The 23,675-nt window shown below is 36.5% G+C and overlaps 1 protein-coding gene across 1 annotated transcript; it reads right to left on the minus strand.

Moving 5' to 3' along the window:
- Positions 1–4,126: 4,126 nt before the first annotated feature.
- Positions 4,127–23,363, minus strand: LOC134311918 (polyunsaturated fatty acid 5-lipoxygenase-like). Its single transcript, XM_062993567.1, has 15 exons — positions 23,189–23,363; positions 22,648–23,102; positions 14,717–14,918; positions 14,530–14,611; positions 13,553–13,675; positions 10,733–10,839; positions 10,281–10,453; positions 9,395–9,538; positions 9,101–9,304; positions 6,698–6,784; positions 6,401–6,570; positions 6,132–6,253; positions 5,050–5,150; positions 4,758–4,928; positions 4,127–4,306 (listed from the first exon to the last, which is right to left on the minus strand). Exons 1-15 carry the CDS (start codon positions 23,361–23,363, stop codon positions 4,127–4,129), a joined length of 2,496 nt encoding a protein of 831 aa, XP_062849637.1.
- Positions 23,364–23,675: the final 312 nt, after the last annotated feature.

The following is a 23,675-nucleotide window of genomic DNA, read 5'->3' on the forward strand; positions in this document are numbered from 1 at the left end:
TAGGTAGGAGTGTCTAATAGAGTGGACAGTGAGTGGACAAACTCCAGCTGCATACACATACACTCATACACACCGACACACCACCACCATGTCATGTCACTGCAGTGCTGAGAATCATCCACCACCTAAATAATACCTGCTCTGTGGTGGTCCTGTAGCGGTCCTGACTATTGAAGAAGAGGGTGAAAACAGGCTAAAAATGTGTGTAGAGAAACAGATGGACTACAGTCAGTAATTGTAGAACTTCAAAGTGCTTCTATATGGTAAGTGGAGCTGATGAAATAAACCGTGATTGTCTCTATATGTCAACATTTGGACTTCCAGGATGCCAAATGTACTGGCACTCAGCAACAAGGATTGACTATGTGGCAAATATGACTTTGCGTCGCTGGGAGGCTATCAAGCGCAACCTACACTTTGCTGACAACTTAAAGCAAGCTCCTATTGGAGATCCAGCTTATGACAAGCTGTTCAAGGTGTGCCCACTGCTGACATCCCTCTTGGAAAAGTTTCAAGCCATCCCAATGGATGAAAATCTGTGTGTGGATGAACAAATGGTCCCATTCAAGGGGAAAAACCCCATGAAACAGTACAATCCCAAGAAGCCAAGACGCTGGGTATACAAAGTCTTTGTTCTTGCTGATAGCAGTGGCGTACACTGGGTGTATCTCCCATAAATAGGAGCAAGTGACAACATAGTGCTAACCCTCCAGTGGTTCTCCAGTGTTGGCCTGCAGATACTGTTGGAACGGAGGAAGATCCACTGCCTCAGCACAGTCAGAACTAATCATCTGGCTGAATGCAGTCTCACCACTGATCAAGACATGAAGAGGAGAAGGAAACCATTTTTAACGGGGTTACTCTCAGGATTGTGAAATGGCATGACAATCGTGCAGTCACTCTTCTCTCCATGTTTGCCTCAGCAAATCCAACAACCATTGTAATGAAATGTGACAAAAAAGGAAGACAACAGTCCAGGTGAAATGTCCAAGCATTGTCATTACATACAACAAAAGCATACCTTCTACAAAACAAAGATTCGATTCAAAAAGTGGTATCACCAAATTTTCTTCCACATGTTTGATCTGGCTGTTGTTAAGGCCTGGCTTCTCTACCAGAGAGACAGCAGAGACTGACATTTAGCCTTTTAAAATTTAAAGCTGAAGTTGCTGCATGTCTCTGTATGGAGAGGAAGGTCTCAAAGAGAAGAGGAAGGCCATCACAGTCCAGTGAGGAGGACCAGCCTTAAAAGCAACCAAAACCCCTTACCACAACCATCAACGCTAGTTCGCTTTGATCAGACAGGTCACTGGCCTGTTTGGGTTGAAAGAAAAGGCTGATGCAAAAACCCAGGTTGTTCAGGCATTGTAAAAGCGCAGTGCTCAAAATGTGCTACTTGCCTGTGTTTTTCTATTGAGAGGAATTGCTTCCTCAAGTGAGGGCCATTAGTGATACAGGAGATGTTGTGTATGTACCTGCAGGTCCTTGTGTGTGTATGTGCATTCTTGTAAGGATAAGGTGTATATTAAGATGAGGTTATTGTGGTTTTAATGTTTTACCTTGAAAAAACATCTGATTGTAATGTTTTGATATGATAATTTCATGACATGATGATTTGGTTATATTTGTGTTCCACGATGGTACAATGTTGCCTAAGAGCAACAGATGGATGTGAAATGTGACATTTTATTAAATACGAAATGTGTAATGAATTGAAAACTAGATAAATATGTTTGTTCAAGTGTTTGGTAAAATAAATTTATGTTTTCAATAAATCTATTTCTTTTTTCTGCATGAAAATATAAAATATTTAAATTTGTCCATTATGGTATGATGTTGCCTTGAGGCAACAAACTTGTAATAACTAAATACATTTAAAAATAATTAAAATGTTTTTTGATATTGTTATACTGACCAATTTTAAGAAAGAAAAACATCACAAATATTTTTTTCCTCATTGGTATCATAATGTGTACCATAGAGGGTTAAACACTGGGAGAGCGTGTGAACTTTAATTCAGCTAAAAACTGTGAAAATATGAACCAATGAACAAAGAGCATTCTGGCTGTCCCTCATCACTGCAGCACCTTCAGGCTTCTTTTTCCTATTCAGCAGCGTAAGTTTGTGTTTTAGAGCTTTGCTTCATCCTGTTAGGACTGCATGGGCCTTGTGCATTTTAGGGATTTGAAAGCTTGGGGCTGGATGGGTAGTAGTCTGTGCATAAGTGGGCTGATCAAATATCTTACCAGGTTCTGATTAGCAGCCTCTGCCCTGCTCACCAAATGCTCCCACATATAACGTTCTTCATCCAGAACTCACTCACTCAAAACCTTTCAATACTGTCTCAAATCCTCATAAAGAACCCTACACATCAAACCCAGAATCTAATGTAGCTTCTCTTTGTCATTAACTTGAGAGCTGACAATTGAGTCTGTGTGTGCGAGTTTGTGTGGTTTCTTCTGACTGACTTAACAGTCATAATTTTTAGACATTATGACAAGTAATTTTTTGTTAATTAATCCATTTGCTCTCTGTACCTAGTGTCCCTCCTACGTATTGAAACCTCTTGTGAGTTAGATAAATCTATTTGTAGTTCAGCAGGTCAGGAGCTTTTGTAAGACCTGTTAAGATGCTCAGCTTTGGCATGTCCCAAACAACTTTTATGGATTGGCATCCTGTCCAGGGTATTTCTGAATGATCTTTTCTTTTACAACTTACAAATACAAACACAGCAATCATCTCAATCATAAACTCAAAATTTGACCAGTCAATCTTTATAAGTAACTTAATTAAAACCCAAATACAAGAGATTGTGTTATGTAATTCTGTCTACTCCTACACAACATTAAAAGAAACACTACTCAGCTTATCTCACTAACTTCACACATCATCAGCTTGTTGACATATAACCTCAGCCAATGCAACAATTGGATTGGGAATTTTAAAAGATCACACACTTCTGCAACGATCCTCAGGGTTCTTGCCCAAGATTCTTTACCAAATTCAAAGCAATGGAGTACTTATATTATACTGCAGGGGAAATACAATTTTTTTAGAAATAAAAGACACACACACACCAGATTAAAAGGTAACAAAATCTTGAAGTAATTTAATACAAAAAATAATTTGAAGTTAATCAAATGCAGAAATACAGTATACCTGGTACAAGAATAAACACCTTAAAATCTTAAAAAAAAGATCCCAGCCACAGTGTAACTTCCCCAGACCCATTATTTATCAATCAAGCTTTTTGTACTTGCTGGCAGAACACAGATTAAAGCAATGTATTATAAAACTAACAGAAACATACCCCTAAAACATCAAAACCAACCCATTGTGGTTTCAAGAGAGTAGAGAAAAACTATAAAATCTGATACATAAAGTAATGCATAAAATAAGAGATAATTGATGTACTGTTATACAGAACAGCATGCAGCTTTGGTTTTGCAGCACATAAAGGATGACAAACGACTTCCTGGTACAATCAGGGAATTGGAAACAACATTCTTATTTCTCTTTTCTTTCACTTGCTCATTTAGTCATTAACTACATTAACATTTAACTGGATTCTTCTCTAAACAATATTTAATCATAGATATTCTATTTGTATTTTTTTGGCATATTTGCTAAACATGGTTATTTAATTGTACTCTTATACTTCTAAACATAACATAACTGGAAAACAATTAGACTGAGAGGAAAAATAGGGAAAATTGAAAAAAGTATTGTGTTGTAAAAAAAGTATTTGCTCCCACCTGACTTCTTCTATCTTTGCTAAATTTGTCAAATTTAAATGCTTCAGATCTTAGAAATAATTTTAATTTAAGATAAAGATAATGATAGTGAACAATGCAGCTCTTAAATGATCATTTTATTTATTAAAGAAAATGATTATTCAAAACCTACATCACTAATGTACTTGTGGTTTCTATGTATTGTTTAATGCAATTTTTTTAATGTATCATACATGCAAAAATAAAAAAAACTGGGAAGAGGGCAATTCTTTTTTTACAACACTATATATACAGGCATGTACTAACGAAATGTATACCAAAAGCACTTAGTGGCTATAAATGCACATTTTAATGCAGAAAGGCATGACGTAATAGAACTGTCATAAATGTGACTATATAGTAATGCTGTTCTCTACTTGGCTAGGACAGAGGTAAAGATATTGAGGTTCAAGGCCCTTGTTCTGATCCTGGATCTGCTCTTCAATGACCTTTAGCTCCTCCCTGAACCTGTCAATCACCTTTTGGGCTTTTGGCTCTGTAAAGTACTCGTCCTCATACTTTGCCAGAGGTATCTACAAAAAAGAAGGCAAAAAGGAGAAAATAGAAACAGGGCTATAAATAATAGATAAAAAGGAAACATGCAAAGTAGCCGAAAATTTCTGTTATTAAAAATTCTCAGGAACTACTTGTGTAAAAGTTCAGAAATAATATTATTTATCAGAAATAGACATTAAGCACCATATTTCTTTTCATTATGAGATCGAACTTACTTATCATTACAGCAGGGATGATGGTTATTAGATCAAAACCTTACAATGTGAATAATGTTGATACTTAATTCATAACATTATGCATCTGCTCTCTGGCTAAAAGACATGACTAATAAATATGGTTGGGAGCTGGGGATAAAACCCTGGTTCCCATGACCCAAGCCGTTATATGACACCCACTCTACTAGCTCTGCACATTACCCTGAGGAGATTTAACAGACCACTTGAAATGTTTATTAAAATATTGACTCACTGCGTCTGGCTGACGCCTTCCCAGAACCCATGTGATTGCCAACTCCATACATGACTGGCCGATATCTGGGAGTGATTCCATGATTAGCTCCATAGTGACAGCATCCTTGTCTTTGGGTGGAGGCTGACGCATGGTGCAAGGTGTGTTGGGTACCCAGGAACAATAATCAAACTAGAGTATAAACAGCATAAAAGGCAGAAATGAACCAGAATAGTCTGAGATTTTGAAAAATGTAATTGTGGCTAGGTGTTTTTTTCCCACACTCAACATAAAACATTGGGATGTTTGTTACCTGTCCATTGTTAATTGCTGCATGCTGTGCTGAAGCAGTAAATATAATCACACTCACAAGAGTGACCAGTTCTCCTTTTTTCTTTAGTTTTTCAGAAAGACCTGTCACATATATAAAACAAGAACATGCTAATTACCCCACATAGAAAACACAGCAGTCAGGCAGTCATCTTTTTACATACATTATATATTAAAATTGGTTTTTTTTCAAAGTCAAGTAGTCTTCATGAACTGTGTTAACTGTGCTATATTATGTAGTTTTTATATAGTAAGGTCTTAGTTAATGTAGCTGAGTGGAATTATTGGTTGAAATAGATTTGTGTAGATCACTGGAGTTCACACCAAATACCTTTAATATAAGCCTTGCCTGTGTACATTGTCATATGGCATTCCTCTGTAGAGAGAATTATGTCAAGTCAAGTCAACTTTATTTATATAGCGCTTTTTGTCTCAAAGCAACTTTACAAAATCCAGGACCAACTGAATTATGTGAACACTACATGTACACTTTACTTTGTTAACATTGAAAAGGGAAAATATTATTTAATGTGTTAATAATGAGATTACGCTAATTCACTAATTTACAGGTTTTGATTACAACAGTGTATGGCCTTAAGATGCACTGGCAAACTGTTTGGCACATTGTGTGGAAAATATTGTTGAACTGTGACTAGGAGTATCACATGAGAATCAGTCACTGTGGGTGAAATTACTGTGAAGATTTAAATCCATCATGACAAGGCTGCAGCTGTGGATGAGATTGAACAGGTTACAACATTGGACAGGTTGTGTTGTTGATACACATCTTTAGTGTCTCATTAAAACAGGTGCAGGACCTTTGGCCTTCTTTTAACAAGTTTTTGTAATACTCATGTATATACAGGCAAAGCTGGACATCTGCTATTTGAAGATGTTGTCCTCTTGGCTTAGGCATGCATTTGAACATTTCACTTCTTTGAACATACTAAGCAACTTAATTGACAACCACCAAGGCCATGTTTCTTTCCCATAAAAGAGTAAGTCACTCAGCTGAGGAAAATAAAACTTTTCCCTAGTGGAGAAAAACTGTCTTGGCAAACTGACCAAAGTGGGGAATGTCGGCAAAGCCTTCATCAACCACATCCTTAATCCATGCCTGCAGTTCAGAGTCCTGCTCCACCTCTTGGTCTCCTTTGTAATACAGAGAGACCATGCTGGATACAAAGCTGTGAAAAGAGTTAACATTGGTCTGACAGTGAACATTGATAGCTAGTTATTACAGTGTCTCAAGAATAAAGCAACATTATAACAGTAAATATGATTAACAGCTACAGGGCATGATCTTTTACTCAATCTTAATTTAGCAATCTCACTTGTGAATGGCATCCCAGAGCATCAGAGCATGATCTCTGTAGTAGTAGTTTTTGAGTCTAGTTACATCACGGTCAGTGAAGTCAAGTCGGGGTTGGAGGGAGCGATAGGTCAGGACCTTATACTCTCTTTGAGCCAGCAACAGCAGTCCATCACCACCTGTAGACACCACCTGCAAGAAAACCATGCTTTCTACTGCTTATGTGTATGCATACAGAATAAAACATATTATGAGGAATACAGACTATGCCTTTTTACAAAATTATACTTATTATATATTTTCTGTTGGTGAGGCTTACCCTTTTAAAGACGCCATCATCAGAGATAAGCTTCGTGCGTGCGCGAGTATTTATCTCTAGTGTGTACTTCAGATGAGGAGCGAGCAGCTGCAGAAAATATTAAAAAATCATAAAAACATTGGTAGCATCAAACTCTTCTTCATAACATGTAGAACGCCATGACTTTCTTATTATATATGCAAACTGAATCCAAGATTGTCTTTAAGCAAAGTTACCAAAAGGCACTTTTTACATTATATAAGGACAAAACAACATAAAAATGTGACCATGAGCTTGTGGAACATTCTATTCCAAAACCATGGACAGTGTTATAAAGCCTCCCTTGCTTGTAGTTAGAACAGCCTTCACTCTTCTGGGAAGATTTTTCACAAGGTTTTAGAGTGTATCAGTTTTTAAAAAATCTTGCTTTACTGATGTTTTATGAAAACATCTGGCTCACAATCAGTTTAATTAATTCCAAAGGTTTTTCAGGAAGGTTAAAATGGATTTGTGCTTTTGTGTTCTTCTGCATTAAACACATTAAATGATGCCTTTAGTATAAGCATTGCTTTGTGCACATTGCCACAGTTATGTGGGAACAGAAAAGGGCCTTTCCCAAACTGTTGCCACAAATTTGCGTTCCAAATTATTATGCAAATTGGATTTAAGCATTATAAACATTGAATTTTTTCTTTCTCAATTAAACTCATGGATTGTATTGTGTCTCAGGGCTCTTTAGATCACTGAAATAATTCTCAGACACCTGTGATAATTAGTTTGCCAGGTGAGCCCAATTAAAGGAAAACTACTTAAGAAGGACGTTCCACATTATTAAGCAGGCATCAGGTTTCAAGCAATATGGGAAAGAAAAAGGATCTCTCTGCTGCCGAAAAGTGTCAAATAGTGAAATGCCTTGTACAAACTTAAGCGTGATCATCGTACTGTGAAGAGATTTGTGGCAGATTCAGAGCACAGACGGGTTCATGCAGATAAAGGCAGAATGAGGAAGGTTTCTGCCAGACAAATTCATCGGATTACGAGAGCAGCTGCTAAAATGCCATTACAAACCAGCAAACAGGTATTTGAAGCTTCTGGTGCCTCTGGAGTCCCGCAAACCTCAAGGTGTAGAATCCTTCAAAGGCTTGCAGTTGTTCATAAACCTACTATTCAGCCACCCCTAACCAGGGCTCACAAGCAGAAACGGTTGGAATGGGACCAGACATACATGAAGACTAATTTTCAAACAGTCTTGTTTACTGATGAGTGTCATGCAACCCTGCATGGTCCAGATGGATGGAGTAGTGGATGGTTGGTGGATGGCCACCATGTCCCAACAAGGCTGCGACGTCAGCAAGGAGGTGGCGGAGTCATGTTTTGGGCCGGAATCATGGGGAGAGAGCTGGTAGGCCCCTTTAGGGTCCCTGAAGGTGTGAAAATGACCTCGGCATAGAGTACATAGAGTTTCTGACTGACCACTTTCTTCCATGGTACAAAAGGAAGAACCGTGCCTTCCGGAGCAAAATCATCTTCATGCATGACAATGCACCATCTCATGCTGCAAAGAATACCCCTGTGTCATTGGCTGCTATGGGCATAAAATGAGAGAAACTGAGAGAAAAATATAATTTGCATAATAATTTGGAATGCGGTGTATATGTTATATTATTGATTTTTAACAACTGTTAGCAATAGGTAACTAATTAATTAGAAAGGGTGTCCACATTAGAAGCTTCACATATGGTACAAAACACAATTCATGCTAGTTTCAGGGTGCCAACAATAAAGCATTTTGCATTTACTGAAAGGTAGGTCACAATATTTAGCTATGAAAATTCTAGAAAAAAATGTTTTATTTAAGTATTTGTTAATTTATTTTACATTAAATAAATACTGTACATTAAATGGCCTACATAAAATTTATTTAACTGTATTAAATAAATACAGTAAAATACATTATATGGCCAAACGTATTGAGACACCTGACCCTGAGCTCTGTGTGATCTTTTCAGCTATAACAACAGCCACTCTTCTGAGAAGGCTTCTCATTCGCTGTAGAAATTCCTACATACAAACTTCAAAGTTTTGTGAGAAGCGATTCAGGCAAAAGAGCGTTTCTATGGCTATACACTGGTGTTGATCAAGAAAGCCTCAGTTGATGTTTTAGTTAATGTTATTATAGAGTTTGTTTTGTGCACAAGAACTCATTAATGTTGGAACAGGTAGGGGCTTTCAAACTGTTGCTGCAAAGCTTTCCCCCCTTTATCTTACAATCTAATCATTTACAATTTCCGATTTGGAATTTGCTGCTGCTTGCATAACCCCCAATATGATCAAGGAGAGCCAGATTTACAAAGTAAAATGCTGTAAAAAAACAAACAAACACATAATTGAACATAAAGACAATGTCCATGCATTCATACTTACCTTGTATATTGGGTGGACTAAAGGGAGTTGGCGCAGTGTGGCCACACAGAACACCTCAATTACAAGGTGAGTGCGCAGCAGGTGAGACACAACCTGGAACATCTGAAACTCTGCATGACGAACCCATATTTTAGCCAATAACCAGGCAAGGTGTGGGTCATTTGGTAGGAAGATTGGGGTGTCCTTGCTTGGATGCTGCTCAAGCTGAAACCATTGGACAGAAGAGGGATTTTAATAAGCATTTTTATTAGACATATGTATGCATATATATTGGAGAAATTATTAGAACACTACCTGTATGGCAATAGGAATAAGGCCTTTGTCTGGATAATCATATAGTAAACACAAAGGAGCTGCTATGTACTGTTTCATGTTATTGATCACATTTGCAGGGACACCATCCATTATTGCATAGTCAACAAGGTACACATTTCCAGCCTGCATGAAAGACAAATAGAATCTTATGATGCTAGTAAAGATTTTTTATTGTAATGTAAAAATATATTCACATTAATTAATAAAAGAGATTAAACTGCCTGGTCAAAGTCATTACATTACAATCTATAGATTAAACATAATTTAATGTACTGTATAAACTGTTAAAGAGACTATGGACTAAACCCAAATCAGTTTACCCATAAACCAACCCAGTAAACATAATTAATCGAAATGTAACAATTAGGCATTATGCTCTCACTTCAACCCAGTGAATCTATTAAACTATATCCAGGCTATACACAAGCCAACACTTTGAATCAAGTGAAACCATTATACACATGAGAACCACAACACAGGCTGTGGACAAATTAATAATAAATAAATCCATGAAACAATTTACAGACCAAATTAAGCCAAATGAACCAAATTGAACATGTTTTGACATTAATCCAGTTGTTCTTAATCTTTTAATCAGCTGGGCGGCAATGAGTCACAGTAGGGAAAAAAGTTGATTTCATGGGTCACACTAAAATTATTATGAAGTATAATAACAATAACAGGGTTAAATTAATATTAATATACCATTACACATGCTATCTCTTAAAATAAACCCATAAAAAAACAGTCGTTTATGCCCTCAATCCAACAAGCAACATCAGACAGCTCATGCATTAGACCCAATAAAATAATTACAGATGCTAGCCACTGAACCCAATTCTAGAGCCTATGCACTACAGCCAACCTTGAGCTCTTTGTTCAGAGTAGTCTTAGGGCTTAGGAAGGCCTGCACCATATCTCCAGAAACAGGAAAGTTGGAGGGCAGACACCTGCACCTCTGGATCATTCGTGGATTTGAGCCATTCATGAACTGATACCCGAAGAACAAGTCCTCCTTCCAGTGTTTCTTGACATATACTAATCACATAAACAGGAGTAAATGAGTATCATAGCATGTGGTATTTTGTTTAAGTATGAGATTTGAAAGAGATATTTCTTTATAAAATAATCACATTAATAAATTAACTAAATATTAAGTTGGAATTCAGTTAGCAAATTGTCAGAGGTGTAATGGCTGATAAAATGTTCCACTGTTGAAACTCATCTGAATTATATAAATAACTATCAAATGGTTTTAGTATGATTTACATTCATAAAACATGTCACAAACTAAAATAAGAAATATTGGCATGTTACCGGATATGGGACTATTCAGTTTCCAAAATATTTGCTCAAAATCTTCCACATTATTCCAGGACTTCTTAAACTGGTTGGCAAACATCTTCAAAGAAAGTTCTATAATCCTAAAAAAGGAAGAGTCCTTATGCATCGATTTATATTTGACACATATTTTGCACATCAAGTGTACATGTAAAGCTTACTTGACAGTGATCATGTGTAATGGTAACATCTAAGCATCTGGACAAATTTCCTTTCAGTAAATGGTAAAAGTTGGGTTTAGACCGCTGTACTTTTTTAATGTGTGGAATTAAACTGTACCTGTTTATATATTTTTGGTTAATGAAAAATAATGGGGTTGTTTTTGACACTAAAAATAACACAAATATATTATAAAAACACTGAAATACAATTGAAAACAGTTAAAATTCAATAACAAATATAGTAAAACCTACACTTTACCTTTACTTCTTCATGGTTTCCTTACTCTTCTTAATTGTGGAGATGCTTGACCTTGGAATACCATATTCCATTCAGTAAAGGCGCATTCACATGAGAAGCGGCACATTAGCTTTTGCACTACTTTTTAACAATAAGCGTTTTAAACTCTTTTGAAAAAAAGCTGATTCATACAGTTTCTCAGAACCCCAAGCTATAAAACAAGTTTAAAAGTGAAACAGTAGATACAGCTGAACACAGATACATGTGTATGCTTTCAGAGTGGATTTGACTGCAGATTCGTCTTATATGCTCACTTTGACAATTTACTGCAACGCTCAAGCTGGTTATTGTTCATTTGAAATGCAACACATTGAGTTTAAGGGAATCGTTGAGTTTAAGGGCACAAATATCTCTACAAAGGGCGTTGAGTTTAAAAGATTTTGAGTTTCGGGGACGTTGAGTTAGTTACAAGGTACCACTGCATGTATTTTTGAATGATTAGTAATATTGATTTTAGAGCACAATAAGTAGGCAGAGCGGCACTGTGGCTTGGTGGGTGGCACTGTCACCTCACAGCAAGAAGGTCCTGGGTTTGATTCCCAGGCAGAGCTATCTGGGCCCTTCTTTGTGGAGTTTGCCTGTGTCTGCATGGGTTTCATCTGGGTGCTCCGGTTTCCTCCCACAAGACATCCAGTCAGGTTGGAAATACAATTATTGCCCTAGCTATGATTGTGTGTGTGTGTGTGTGTGTGTCTGTGTTTGCCCTGTGATGGAATGGCAACTTGTCCCAAGTGTTTCCCAGTGAACTGCACCCACTGCGACCCTGACCAGGATAAAGTGGTGGTAAAACATACAATTAATGCATAAATGAGTATGCAAAATGCCTCTAGTCTATATAATATTGCAATACAGTGGTACCTTGTAACGCAACGTCCCCTAAACTCAAAATCTTTGAAACTCAACACCCTTAGTCAAGAAATGTATTCCCTTAAACTCAACGTTTACCTTAAATTCAACCTGTTTTTCAAAAACTAATTATTTTTTTAATTTCAAATTAACAATGAACAGCCTCTTTGTTCAGAGCTTGGCTTGAGAGGTGCAGAAAAACATCATCAAAGTGCGAATATGAGACAGATCTGCATTTGTGTGGAATAACTGTCATATCCACTCTAAAAGCTCCACTTGTATCTGTGTTTGTCTGGATTTCCTCACTGTTTCACTTTTAAACTTGTTTTATAGCTCAGGGTTCTGAGAAATTAAACTTAACGTGACTTAATGTATTAAAAGAACAACATAGAAACACTAAAACCTTATTTTAGTACAATAAGTCATGTTAAACACTGTGCACTGCCACACTCCATAGGAAATAAGCCAGCGCAATGAATACAGTATCTCCACACTTAAGAAGCATAAGGAAACAATATAGAAGTGAATGTAAAGTGCAGGTTTTTTTGTATTTTTATTTATTTTTAACCATTTGTAATTGTATTTCAGTGTTTTTTATATTTGTGTTATTTTCAGTGTATATGTGTCAAAACCAACCCCATTATCTTACATTAGCCTAAAATATAAGCAGTTCCACTGGACCGTGAAACACATTAACAGGTTTCTCCATACATCTTTATGGAAAAAAAAGATTTAATACACTGTGATATTAATCTCACCCCCACCCAACTTCTCTTAAAGCTTTTTGTAAACCTTTCTGTTATTGTCATGTTACTTTACCTTGTCTATTGACAAATCTACTACTTTCTACTACATTCTGTATCTGTGCATATGTTGCTGTTCTGCTTCTCAGTAAACAAGGTTTTATACATTGGTATTCAAATAATATAGTCACTTTAGTCATTTTAGCAAAGAGTTGATGCTGAGAAGGACCTACTTTACTTAAAAGAACTATTTGACTACTAATTTATTTATTTTATTTTAATTTTACCTTGTATGAAATATTCTGGTAAAAACCTGATGTATGGCCATACGTATCAAAGATTTAACACTGGCTGCAAATATATGAACTTAACCAAGATTAATTTTTTTCATTTATTCTGGTCAGTGTTGCTGTGGGTCCAATTCAACTGAAAAATCTGGGCACAATGCAAGAATACCCTGGACATTGTGCCAAACTGTCACAGAGTCACTCCGTCCTAAGACATAGCCAATGTCTGTGTCTGTATACTCAGAATTTCTGAAATTCATGTATGTTTTCTTAAAGGTTACATTTTTCATTCAACTTGTTATGCTGATTGTGAATTGTAATGAAAATATTATACATTTAAGAAAAATGGCATTTTCTATACATTGTTCTTAGACATATAGATTTAAATACACAGTATATAAAGAATATACACCTTTTAAATGTTATAGGCAGAGTTATGTATCAAATAATAAAATGCTCACGCTAACTGAAATGATTCTTCAAAGTCACAGCTCTTCTCATTGGAAAAGCGAACATCCTGGGGTAGGTCTGCCTCTGTCTTTGAGTCTATGCATTTGGGAATGCCTGAAGTCGATTTGTCCCATCTAGCATTACAACACACTGATAAATACATACAATAATAAACCATACAAATAGCACAGAAAGACATTTAGTATTTGCCAGAAAAACATGGACATGTGACATATGGTATATCAAATATAAACAGATGGGCATTAATATGCAGTTATAATTTGTCCAAAATGTGCAAGATGGGAAATGTGGAAATGCTCAGAAACTAATTTTAACTCCACCAAAATCCAATTACATTGCACTTTAGCCTTGCAAAGAAAACATATGCAGCTCTTGACAAACTTTCAATGATGATTTACAATCATCCTTTTGATGATTTACAATGTTTGTCTATGGAGATTTCAAGAATGTACACTTAGTCAAAAAAACATTCGTAAGGTGTGGAAGTGGTGTTAATCAAAAAGGACTGAAATTAAGATTGAAGTAAGAGCTCTGTGCAGGCCACTTTAAACTTGCTTTATGTACAGGGGCACAGGGCCTTTCCCAGACTGTTGCCTCAAAGATGACATAATCAAATGTATATAATATAACCTGTAATCAATGAGTGTAGCAGAAACACATGAACTCATTAATTAGAAGTGTATTGTCTATGTAGGTTCTCAGTCATCCAGGTTATGGTAGTCTTGAGTGCTTGAGTTGATGGCAAATTAACTCCTTTATTAGGTTCTTGAAGATGTTTCACCTCTCATCCGAAAGGCTTTTTCAGTTCTAAATTCTGATGAGCATAACATGGGTCAAGGTGTGAATGGGGGTTAAATTGCTTTCAACTCAAGCACTCAAGAGGTGTTCACATACTTTTAGCAAAGTAGTGTCATAAGATCATAAAATAATAGTTTCATCAGACTCCTCATGCTCCCTCTATACACACCTATATATTTTCTGTCTTTGCTGTAGCTCTGCTTGTCTATGAGTCAGCTCCTCAGGAAGAATCTCATCACTCAGCTTCCTAGCTGTAAGAAAGTAAAACAGAAAAAAAAGCCAAATTTTACAAATGTAGTTTAATCTTGAGCTCGGATTATTTTAAGATAAAGTAGCTTTCTGGGGCAGTAACTAACCTGTACCATCACGTATCTCTACTGTCATATTTCCCACTAGCCAGCAATAACAGGGGAATGTTTGAGAGTTTCCTCCTGCTGCAGGCGTGACCTCAACATAGCGGCAGTACCAATTATCCTCCAACCAGTAACACTCTTTCTCTAAGCGCACTAGGAGCAGGCGACCCAGAGGAACTGAGCTCTTCACTGTGTAATAATCAACCTTTAGAAAATAAAAAGGAGACAGGGTATTGTATATGTTGTATCATTTACTAAAGGCAAATAAAAGACAATTCCATAAGACAGTTATCAAAAGTTATAAAATTTTATAGTCAGCAATTAGAATAGTATGTTAAAATCCACAATGATAAGAAAGTTCCTGTTGGACCCTTGAGCAAGTCTGGATTCTTTACTTAAGTATTATTTTGCACACTGCTAAGTGGTTTAAATTAAGGCAATTGTCATTTGGAGTCAGTATTTTTAAATGTTTAAAATGTTTCTAAATTAAAAGCAGTAAATTACTTTTAAGTAGGGCTGTCACGCGATAAAATTTTTTTATCGAGATTACAACCCCCTTTTCCCAGTTACGCCTATGTGCAACACCTATAACGTCCTGTTAACACACATCAATAACTGAGTCATTCTATAATTTGGGGTACATTCCATGTCCAATGATAATAATTATATTTATTCCAACTATTTTCTTTAAAAATGTCATATTTTACCTATTAATGGAAAACATGTTGTAATATCACAAAAACATTATGTGCATCCTATGCTTCATTTAGCTTGAAATTTGTCATGATGTTCCTAAATGAACAGTTTTTGCTGTGTCCGTTTTTTAAGTTGAGGGTGCCTTGGTTCCAAAATAATGAATAAAATTATTAAGGGCAACAACATCTATTTTTTTATTTATTTTAATAGTTTAAATACTAAAGAAAAATGATATTTTTTAAATTGAGTTTCTCTTTAAAATAATTTAAATATATTTATTTATTATTGTCCGCGAAAGTTCTGTCACCTATGTTACTAACAGAACTCCACTCAGCAACTCAAAAATGGTTTGTTCTAAAACTATGTGACCAGCATGACATGATATCATTTTTCTCTGTGGAGGGTATATTGAACAAACTGTGGTGAATGTTCTCTTATTTTTAAAAATATTTTATCTATAATAGAACATTGTCAATGAGTATATTAATTGACCGTCAACTATGTTACATACATTGTTATGGTTACAATTTTGTTTATAATTTTAATTCAAATGTATGTTCAAATTAGACATTATTCTGTTCAAGAAATGACATGTGGTCAGCCAGGCAAGGTCTACCACTGAAGTTATGGGTCAAAATAGGGAAATTGTCAACTATGTTACCTGTCAACTAAGTTACCTAGTAGTCTACATCTACTTGCCCTTTTAAATAAAATAAAAAATAATTATGTTTAAGCTTTGCAACTAGTGGATATGTTACACTAAAGGAATATATTAACTTGAACCACTGATTGTTCTGTTGAGAAAGAACATTGTTTTTGTACTTTTTGGTGAAATGTACCCCAAATTATAGAATGACCCAACTATGTTAAAGCATTTATGGGTGAAAGACGAATAGGGTGTTCCAAGTACCAAAAAAATAAAATGGTTAAATTGTATAATTTTTGTATTTAATATTGTGCACAAATGTGTCACCTATGTAAATATGTATTTTTTTTTCAGCATTTTGCTTATTTGATAATTTTAGTGTTGTTGACACACAACAAGGGCACAAAAATGTAATTCAGTGCAACGACTAATTTATGACAAAATACACACACAAGGAACAATCTTAGCCAGTTCAAATTTATAAGTTTGGTATATCTCTTACAAAAGATTTAAAACCTCAGAAGAAACTGTACTTACTCTATTTTGAATTTTCTGTGCATTGTTTGTACTCTAATACGTCTTGGGATTTTGTTTATTTGTATGCAAGATGCTTTTGCTACACATTCTATTCTATTTGAAATCTAATCAAACTCTGTTTTCTATGAAGCAGGCCTGGATTTTCTTGCATGCACATGAAAAAAAATATATAATAATTACTTATTACAGTTATTTTAAGCAAATGTTTTTGTTGCACTGTATGATGATTTTATGTTGCACTGAATGACATACTCCAAATTATCCTGTTACATCAGAATATTCATGACTTAATTTGTTTTTAAGTTCTTTATTGATTAAAGTAGCAGCAGTAGAATGAAAATATATCACACCAGTGGCAAGTATGTGTTATAATATTACTACATCATGAAAAAAGTAAGGCAATCAAAAACATAGCTAATGAAGCCATCATAACAACTTGTAAGGCACCAGAACAGTGTGGAAGTGTGGAATTTGTGTCATAACATGTGAAAAAAGTTGCTGCAGTAAATCTAAATTCATTCAGCCGTGAAAACCATTTGAAGTCGCATTTTATTTCATGAACTGAACAAATGTTTTCCAGTCTTTTGTTGTTAACCTTGAGGTTCTTGCTGTACATGGCTTTGGTTCTGCGATTATGATTTTGACATCAGACTTAAGGTAGTAAATTGTAGTAAAATGTGGATTTGGCCACACAAAGGAATTTCTGTTTCAATTTTGTAGCATGCAGCTAACTTGCACCTCATCTCCTACAGACAGCAGTACCTGCCCAACGAATGGCAGGTCATCGTACTTGACAATAACAAAATCTCAGGGACCACTTCATCAAAAACATAATTATTAATATTCATTGTAATTACTGCTCTTATTAAGGAAGACTAGAATGGAAAAAAGTGGTTTTAATATTTAAAAATAATTTTAAAACATTAAAAAGTCAGTATAACAATGTCATTGTCTATTTAGTGCAACAGCGAAATTCTGTTGCACTGAATGACTGTTGTTGTACTGAATGACAGAAATGTTACTTTAGCACATTTTACAGTTATCCCAGTGGTTAGCAAAAGCTAACATTGACCTTAGCTCAAAGACATTTCTACACATATTTACATTTAAATGTTAATAACCTTGTTTGTTTACAAGATTAACCGTAATATTACCTTTTCTGTGTTGTACTGAATGACACTCAGTTTTGTTCTTTAATGTACTATGTCAGTAAAAAGCCTTTTTTTTTCAAATAATGTTAAAATGCATTAAAATTTAGTTTTTTCTTAATGTTTTATTACTTAAAGAGGTAGGGGGACCGTTGCACTGAATGACATTTTGGGGGTTTCAATGGTTATCTTTTCAAAAATCATAAATTTTCTGTAAAAATTACTTTAGGTTTCAGTAAAGATGTACAAATGGAGTAGATTGAAGGTATATCCACTTATATTAATATAATTGTATATTATTTATCAAGTGGGGACACTAAAAAGTTACGTCTCGTCTTTGACCCTTATACAGTCCATTGTGATCCATTTAACAGCAGTGTTTGTAATGTTCCGTGTTCAGTCCACGGGCTTTCCATCCAAATTCATCTGAAATAAAGTTAGGTAATGAAGTCTGAGCTTATTTAGTCTGTAACGCGGATCCGTGCGCGCAGACGCCCGTTCTGACAAAAGATGATATTAAAGCGTCAATTAATAACTGTAATTTTGTCTAGTGATGATTTCTCACGCTTTTGAAAACAAAATACCAGATATTTCGCAATATGTAGCAGCAGCAGCAGCTCGAGTCATTTGTAACTCACGACCGCATTGGAAAAGACGCGTGTTATCGCTATACCGTATAAACACACTGTTACTGTGTGAAAGCAGCGCAAATTAAAACAAACACACATATTTACGTGGCACAAACAGCCCAATAAAAATAATTCGATTAAAAATTTTAATCGCAATTAATTTTTTAATCGACAGTATTATCAGATGTTTGGCATTTTAAGCACCCCTTGTGTAAATTGCCACAAAATATCCTTTTAATAAATAACCAAAAAATTTTTATTATTTTTTTTATTTCCCCAAGGAAAATTTTATATTTTGTCTCTTACAACGTAAGTATTTACATAAATTATATCTGTATACGATCAAAAGTAAAAGACAAAAGTTTACATGCACTTGTAAGCAGCATGGGGGAAGTATTTACTCTTTGTTTGTTTTTTTTGCTACGTGATACACTTCTAGTGCAAATATCTTCTTAAAATGTACAACAAAGTCTGTTGACTTTAAACTTCTAAGTATTAACAAAAAGTACGTATTAGGCATAAATAAAGATGTTAAAATTAAATGAAGAAAAATATTTTTTGTCACTACAAATTAAAACATTAGTGCTTTTTTGCAGATCTGTTGTTGGATGCAGCTCTAAGATGTGCTTTGGTGAGAAATAATTAATTTTACAAAGTAACTGATTAAACTCAACTGAGTTGACTGATTAAACTATTTTCTAATATACCCAAGTACATTGCTCTGTTTATGTTTCATTGGATGATGTGTCAAACCATGGTGCTTTTGCAGAGGAGCAGCTCCACTTAATGATACCCTCCGTACTTCTGGGTACTCATAAAATATTATATATTATATATTATATAAAATATTCCAAACCTGTTGAAACATTTTTGCATAGAACCACACCCTTCCCTAATTGTGACTTACAATATATTAATATATATATATAATATATATAAAATATATACAATATATGTATATTGAGTTACAAAACCTGTAACTCAATATACATATGATCAAAACCTATGAATAGGTCCCTACTAAATTCACTGGGAAATTTGCTCAATTTCATTGACATTGTTTTTCATAAATCACAGATCTCATGGATTGTTAAAAAAAGTGCGACATTTCACGGCAGTCATGGAATAACATAAATAAACTGAATGATAGAATTAATGGACCTTAAAAGTTGAAAGATGAAAATACTCACCCGTGTTTTCACACACCCCTCTCTGCGGCCACAGAAACGGTTGAACTCAGTTACTTGAGTAGTGTTTTTAGCTGCTTTAGACTTCAACATCTTGGACATTTTGTCTAACCGATTGCTTGTGTAGACGAGCATCTTTGGAATTTTTGAAAGGAAGAAATAAACTGTACATAGACAAACTATCAGGAGCATAATACTTTACTGGCTTGTTCTTTTAAGCACAGACTACAGAAAGATGATCACATGTTTAGAGAAGCACACTTTTCTATTGATTATGGAATCTCCAAATGGGACAAAATGCACTCAATATGTAAACACATACATCAATCAATCAGAATAAATTTGATATTAGGACAAAGAAAATGGAAAATAAAAAAAATTGATTTAAGGTGATTCCATTTTTTTTTTAACGGTAAATAGGTTGTAATATGTTTCTATTTTTCTATTTGTGATGCTTTACAAATTAGTAGGATGGACTGTATGTTCAGCATAACATGCATCCACAATTAAGCTGTTTTAGAGTACTGATATTTCTGAGATTCAGTAGCCTGAATCTGATATTCCCTTTTATAAGACAGTATTACAACTAATTCCTTGGACATGTTTGGGAGCCAAGACATATGTTGGGAAGGTTTGATGGCTAAGCTACAACCCCCAAACATTAGCAGTTCTGAAAAAATGAATTATTGCTCATCATGTTGAACATGCAATTCAAATACTACCAAGAAAAAGAAGAATCTATTAGTACAACAAGTAAAAGAAATGGCTCATGCATTTTTAAATCTGTGTGCCATAATTTAACATTCCCCTAAACAATTAGGAACACATGGCTGTCATGTGACTGAAGTATGGTGGTAGATTGATGATTCAAAAAGCACTTCAAAATCAAAACATAAATGATATATTGACCACAGATTCAGTAATTCAATAACCATCTGAGTCCTCAAACCTCAACAGCATTAAAAGCCCTTAAGACCTGAAAAGTTTTAGGAATCTGAAAGATCTAGAGAGATTTCATATGGAGGAATGGTCTGAGATTATTTCCATGTGTCTCCAGTCTGATTAATTATTATAGTATTATATTACAGACAGTGACCAGGCCCTGGTGGTTTACGAACCCACACTACCCACTGCACTATCCTAAACTGAAAAAAAAAAATCACAACAATAATAATATAAATATAAAGCACCTTTCTTAATAGCCAAGGACAATACTTCATCATTAAACTACATAACATAGACCAAAAAAGAACTGAACACTAAGAAAAAGACAAAATTAAAATGACTAGATAAAAGTCTAAACTGCAATCAACCAAAAGCCTAAGCATGTTATGCTCTCATGTTACTTGACACATATATACAACACAATTACAGACAAACGCTTTTCATTTAAATAAATAATTTAAGAACTGCATTTTAATGTCTTTATTAAACACAACCATTAGGAGTGTGATGGTTTGGGGCAGGTGTAAGCATGTGATAAGACAGATAAGACAAGAGATTGCCTAATTACTTGCTTAAAAAAAGAAGAAAGGTTACAACTCTGAGGAAATTCTACAGTATGTTTCCCAACAAGGTGGAGATTCAGGATAGACAACTAAACCAGTCCTGCATTGTTGCAAAGATGCCAGCAGACCACAGTGGTGTAGACCTTTTTGGACATGCGGCCCCTTTGTGTGCCAAATCCCCCCCCCCCCCCCCCACTGCCCCCTCCCTCAAAATTGCCCCCCCCCCACCCCGACTCGAACTGGTGCCTCAACCCCCCACCTTCATCAACCCTCGCACAGAAACCATTGCAAAAGCTCTTGACAACCTAAAATAACATAATTAATGTTGTGCACATCATACACACGATGCAATTTTGCTGACTGAAAATATTACTTCAAAAAGATAATACAGCCCGCTCCCATCTGAGCTGATTCCATGAGCACATTATATAAATTTGTGGTTCACTTTTGTAAATCGTAAGCGGTTCTTGCTTTTAATTTTTTAAAGAGGCAAATAATTTTTTTAGAGGCAAAAGTACATCAGTTACTACGTTTATTAGTTCAGGATAATTAATCTGCTCTGACTGACAGAAAACTTTAATCCCCACAGGCAGAAAGGGTCTGACTCGGTTACCGCTCTGTGGTAATGCTCAGTTTAATTAAGCCTGAGCTTTTTAAGGTAAGCGAGTCACACAGAATGTTCCAGTAACTGGTGTTTATTTAAAACCACAACATTCATTAATGACAGTAAAAACAGAGAGATACCTGTGAAAAGAAACTTACGATTTTCTTCATATGAATCATGTGAATTATGTGAACAGAGCATTGCAGACATTACACTTCGCTGTTGGACTTGTTTTACACCTTATTCTCACCTTATTCTACCTGCTGCTATATAAACCCTACGCTGCTAACTGGATATCAGAATACGTTTTTATTAGGGCTGTCGAAGTTAACGCGATAATGATAACGCGTTCCAGTGTTGCCAGATTGCGCGGTTATCTGCCAAATATGGCGGATTTTGTTGGAAAACAATTTAATAGCATTTAAATAACACTTCTGTTTAAAAGAAAATATTCAGTTTTAAGAAGCACCAGCATTGCAGAAGGCTATTAAAAGTAAAGACAATTTTCAATGCTGATTTGGCTTAAGTGTTGGTCAGACTGTATCATATTCTTGAAATGATAAAGTATTGCAAAGGAATATCTTTGAAATTCTTCCTCATAATGTTAAGGTTGCTATATTTCGGTTTTTCACTTGTCAGGGAAAATTAAGAGAGAAAAAAGCTTATTATTATCATGCGTGTGATATATATTGTAGCGACCCGCTGCTGTGGCTGAGAAGGGGGCGGAGCTTTACCCAGAAGGACTTGCGGCTATGGTTACAAGATCCACCGTGACCGTGTTATTCAGCACTGGAAATGGGGTTGGCTGTGCTGAGTAATGCAGCAGATGGCATTGGGTTTTGGGCTGTGCAGTTATTAGCTGTGTGGCTATGTATATGTGGTATGAATGTCTATGTGTGTGAATGGATGTTTGTCCACATGGTCATGAAAAGAGCTGATTTCCCATCCCATTTCGTCTTCGACGCCGTAGAAACGCTACATTGGTGTCAGAAGTGGGATACAGGTGCCCTGGACTGGGGCAATGGCAGAAGAAATTAAGTTTCTTCAACAGGTGAACCCTTGGCGGACGGCGAGAAGACGATCTGGCGAAGAAGAAGCAAACCTGACGAGAGCTCAAGTGTAGCAGCAGAGCTAGCGGCGAAAGACTGCAGCGGGCTGGCGAATGGACTGGTGTACGGGGTGGCTCTGGCTGGAGTTGACGCGGGGTTGCTGTGCGGGTGCGCTGGCCCGGATGAACTGCTGGTGGCTGAAGAGGCTGGCGACTACGGGCGGCGAGCAGGGAGACGGAGCGTGCAGAGCGTGTGGCGCTTGTCTTATTGAGCTGCGCCCGCTGGACTAGATCGGTGCGGCATGCCAGTGGCCCAAATGAGCAGTGGGCAGCGACTCGGCAGCTGGCGAGATGAGTGCGGACATGGAGCCACCCGGTGCACCACCCTGGGGGACATGGTGGGGCTTGATTTGGACATGACGAATACCCGGCGGAACGGGCGATTGGCGGCAAGATGACATCATGACGCTACGCTGGTGTTGCTGAGCTTGGTGCGGAGGAGGCAGTGCTGGATTGATGTCGGGTGTGCTGGCCCATGAATTGCTGAAGCTGTGTGAGACTGGTGGCTTTGGGCGGCGGTCAGGGAGCCTGAGCGTGTGGAGCTCGTCCTGATGGACCACGTCCGCCGGACCGTATCGGTGCGGCATGCCAGTGTTCCAGATGAGGCGGTGAGTGGAGGCAGCGGCAAGGCAGCTGGTGTGATGACTGCGGCGAGTGATGGCACCGGGCTACCCAGCGCACCATCTCTTCAAACTGGGGGTGGGTGAGCAGAACTTCCAAAATGGGGACTTCATTGGGGGGTGGCTTAGTTGGGTCACCGGGACGGTTGACCTTTGAGGGGGGAGCTGTGTAGCGACCCGCTGCTGTGGCTGAGAAGGGGGCGGAGCTTTACCCAGAAGGACTTGCGGCTATGGTTACAAGATCCACCGTGACCGTGTTATTCAGCACTGGAAATGGGG

Source organism: Trichomycterus rosablanca, chromosome 4 (genome assembly GCF_030014385.1).
Source record: "Trichomycterus rosablanca isolate fTriRos1 chromosome 4, fTriRos1.hap1, whole genome shotgun sequence".
Taxonomy (NCBI): domain Eukaryota; kingdom Metazoa; phylum Chordata; class Actinopteri; order Siluriformes; family Trichomycteridae; genus Trichomycterus; species Trichomycterus rosablanca.

Bases quoted from the DNA above. Each gene is read 5' to 3' on its own strand.
- LOC134311918 (XM_062993567.1), bottom strand. From the start codon at position 23,363: ATGCCGCACCGATACGGTCCGGCGGACGTGGTCCATCAGGACGAGCTC. The intron at 14,612-14,716 runs GTTAGTTACTGC...ACTTTCTTACAG, and splicing joins AGAGATACGTGATGGTACAG to CTAGGAAGCTGAGTGATGAG. The intron at 10,840-13,552 runs GTGAGCATTTTA...TTCCTTTTTTAG, and splicing joins GAAGAATCATTTCAGTTAGC to GATTATAGAACTTTCTTTGA.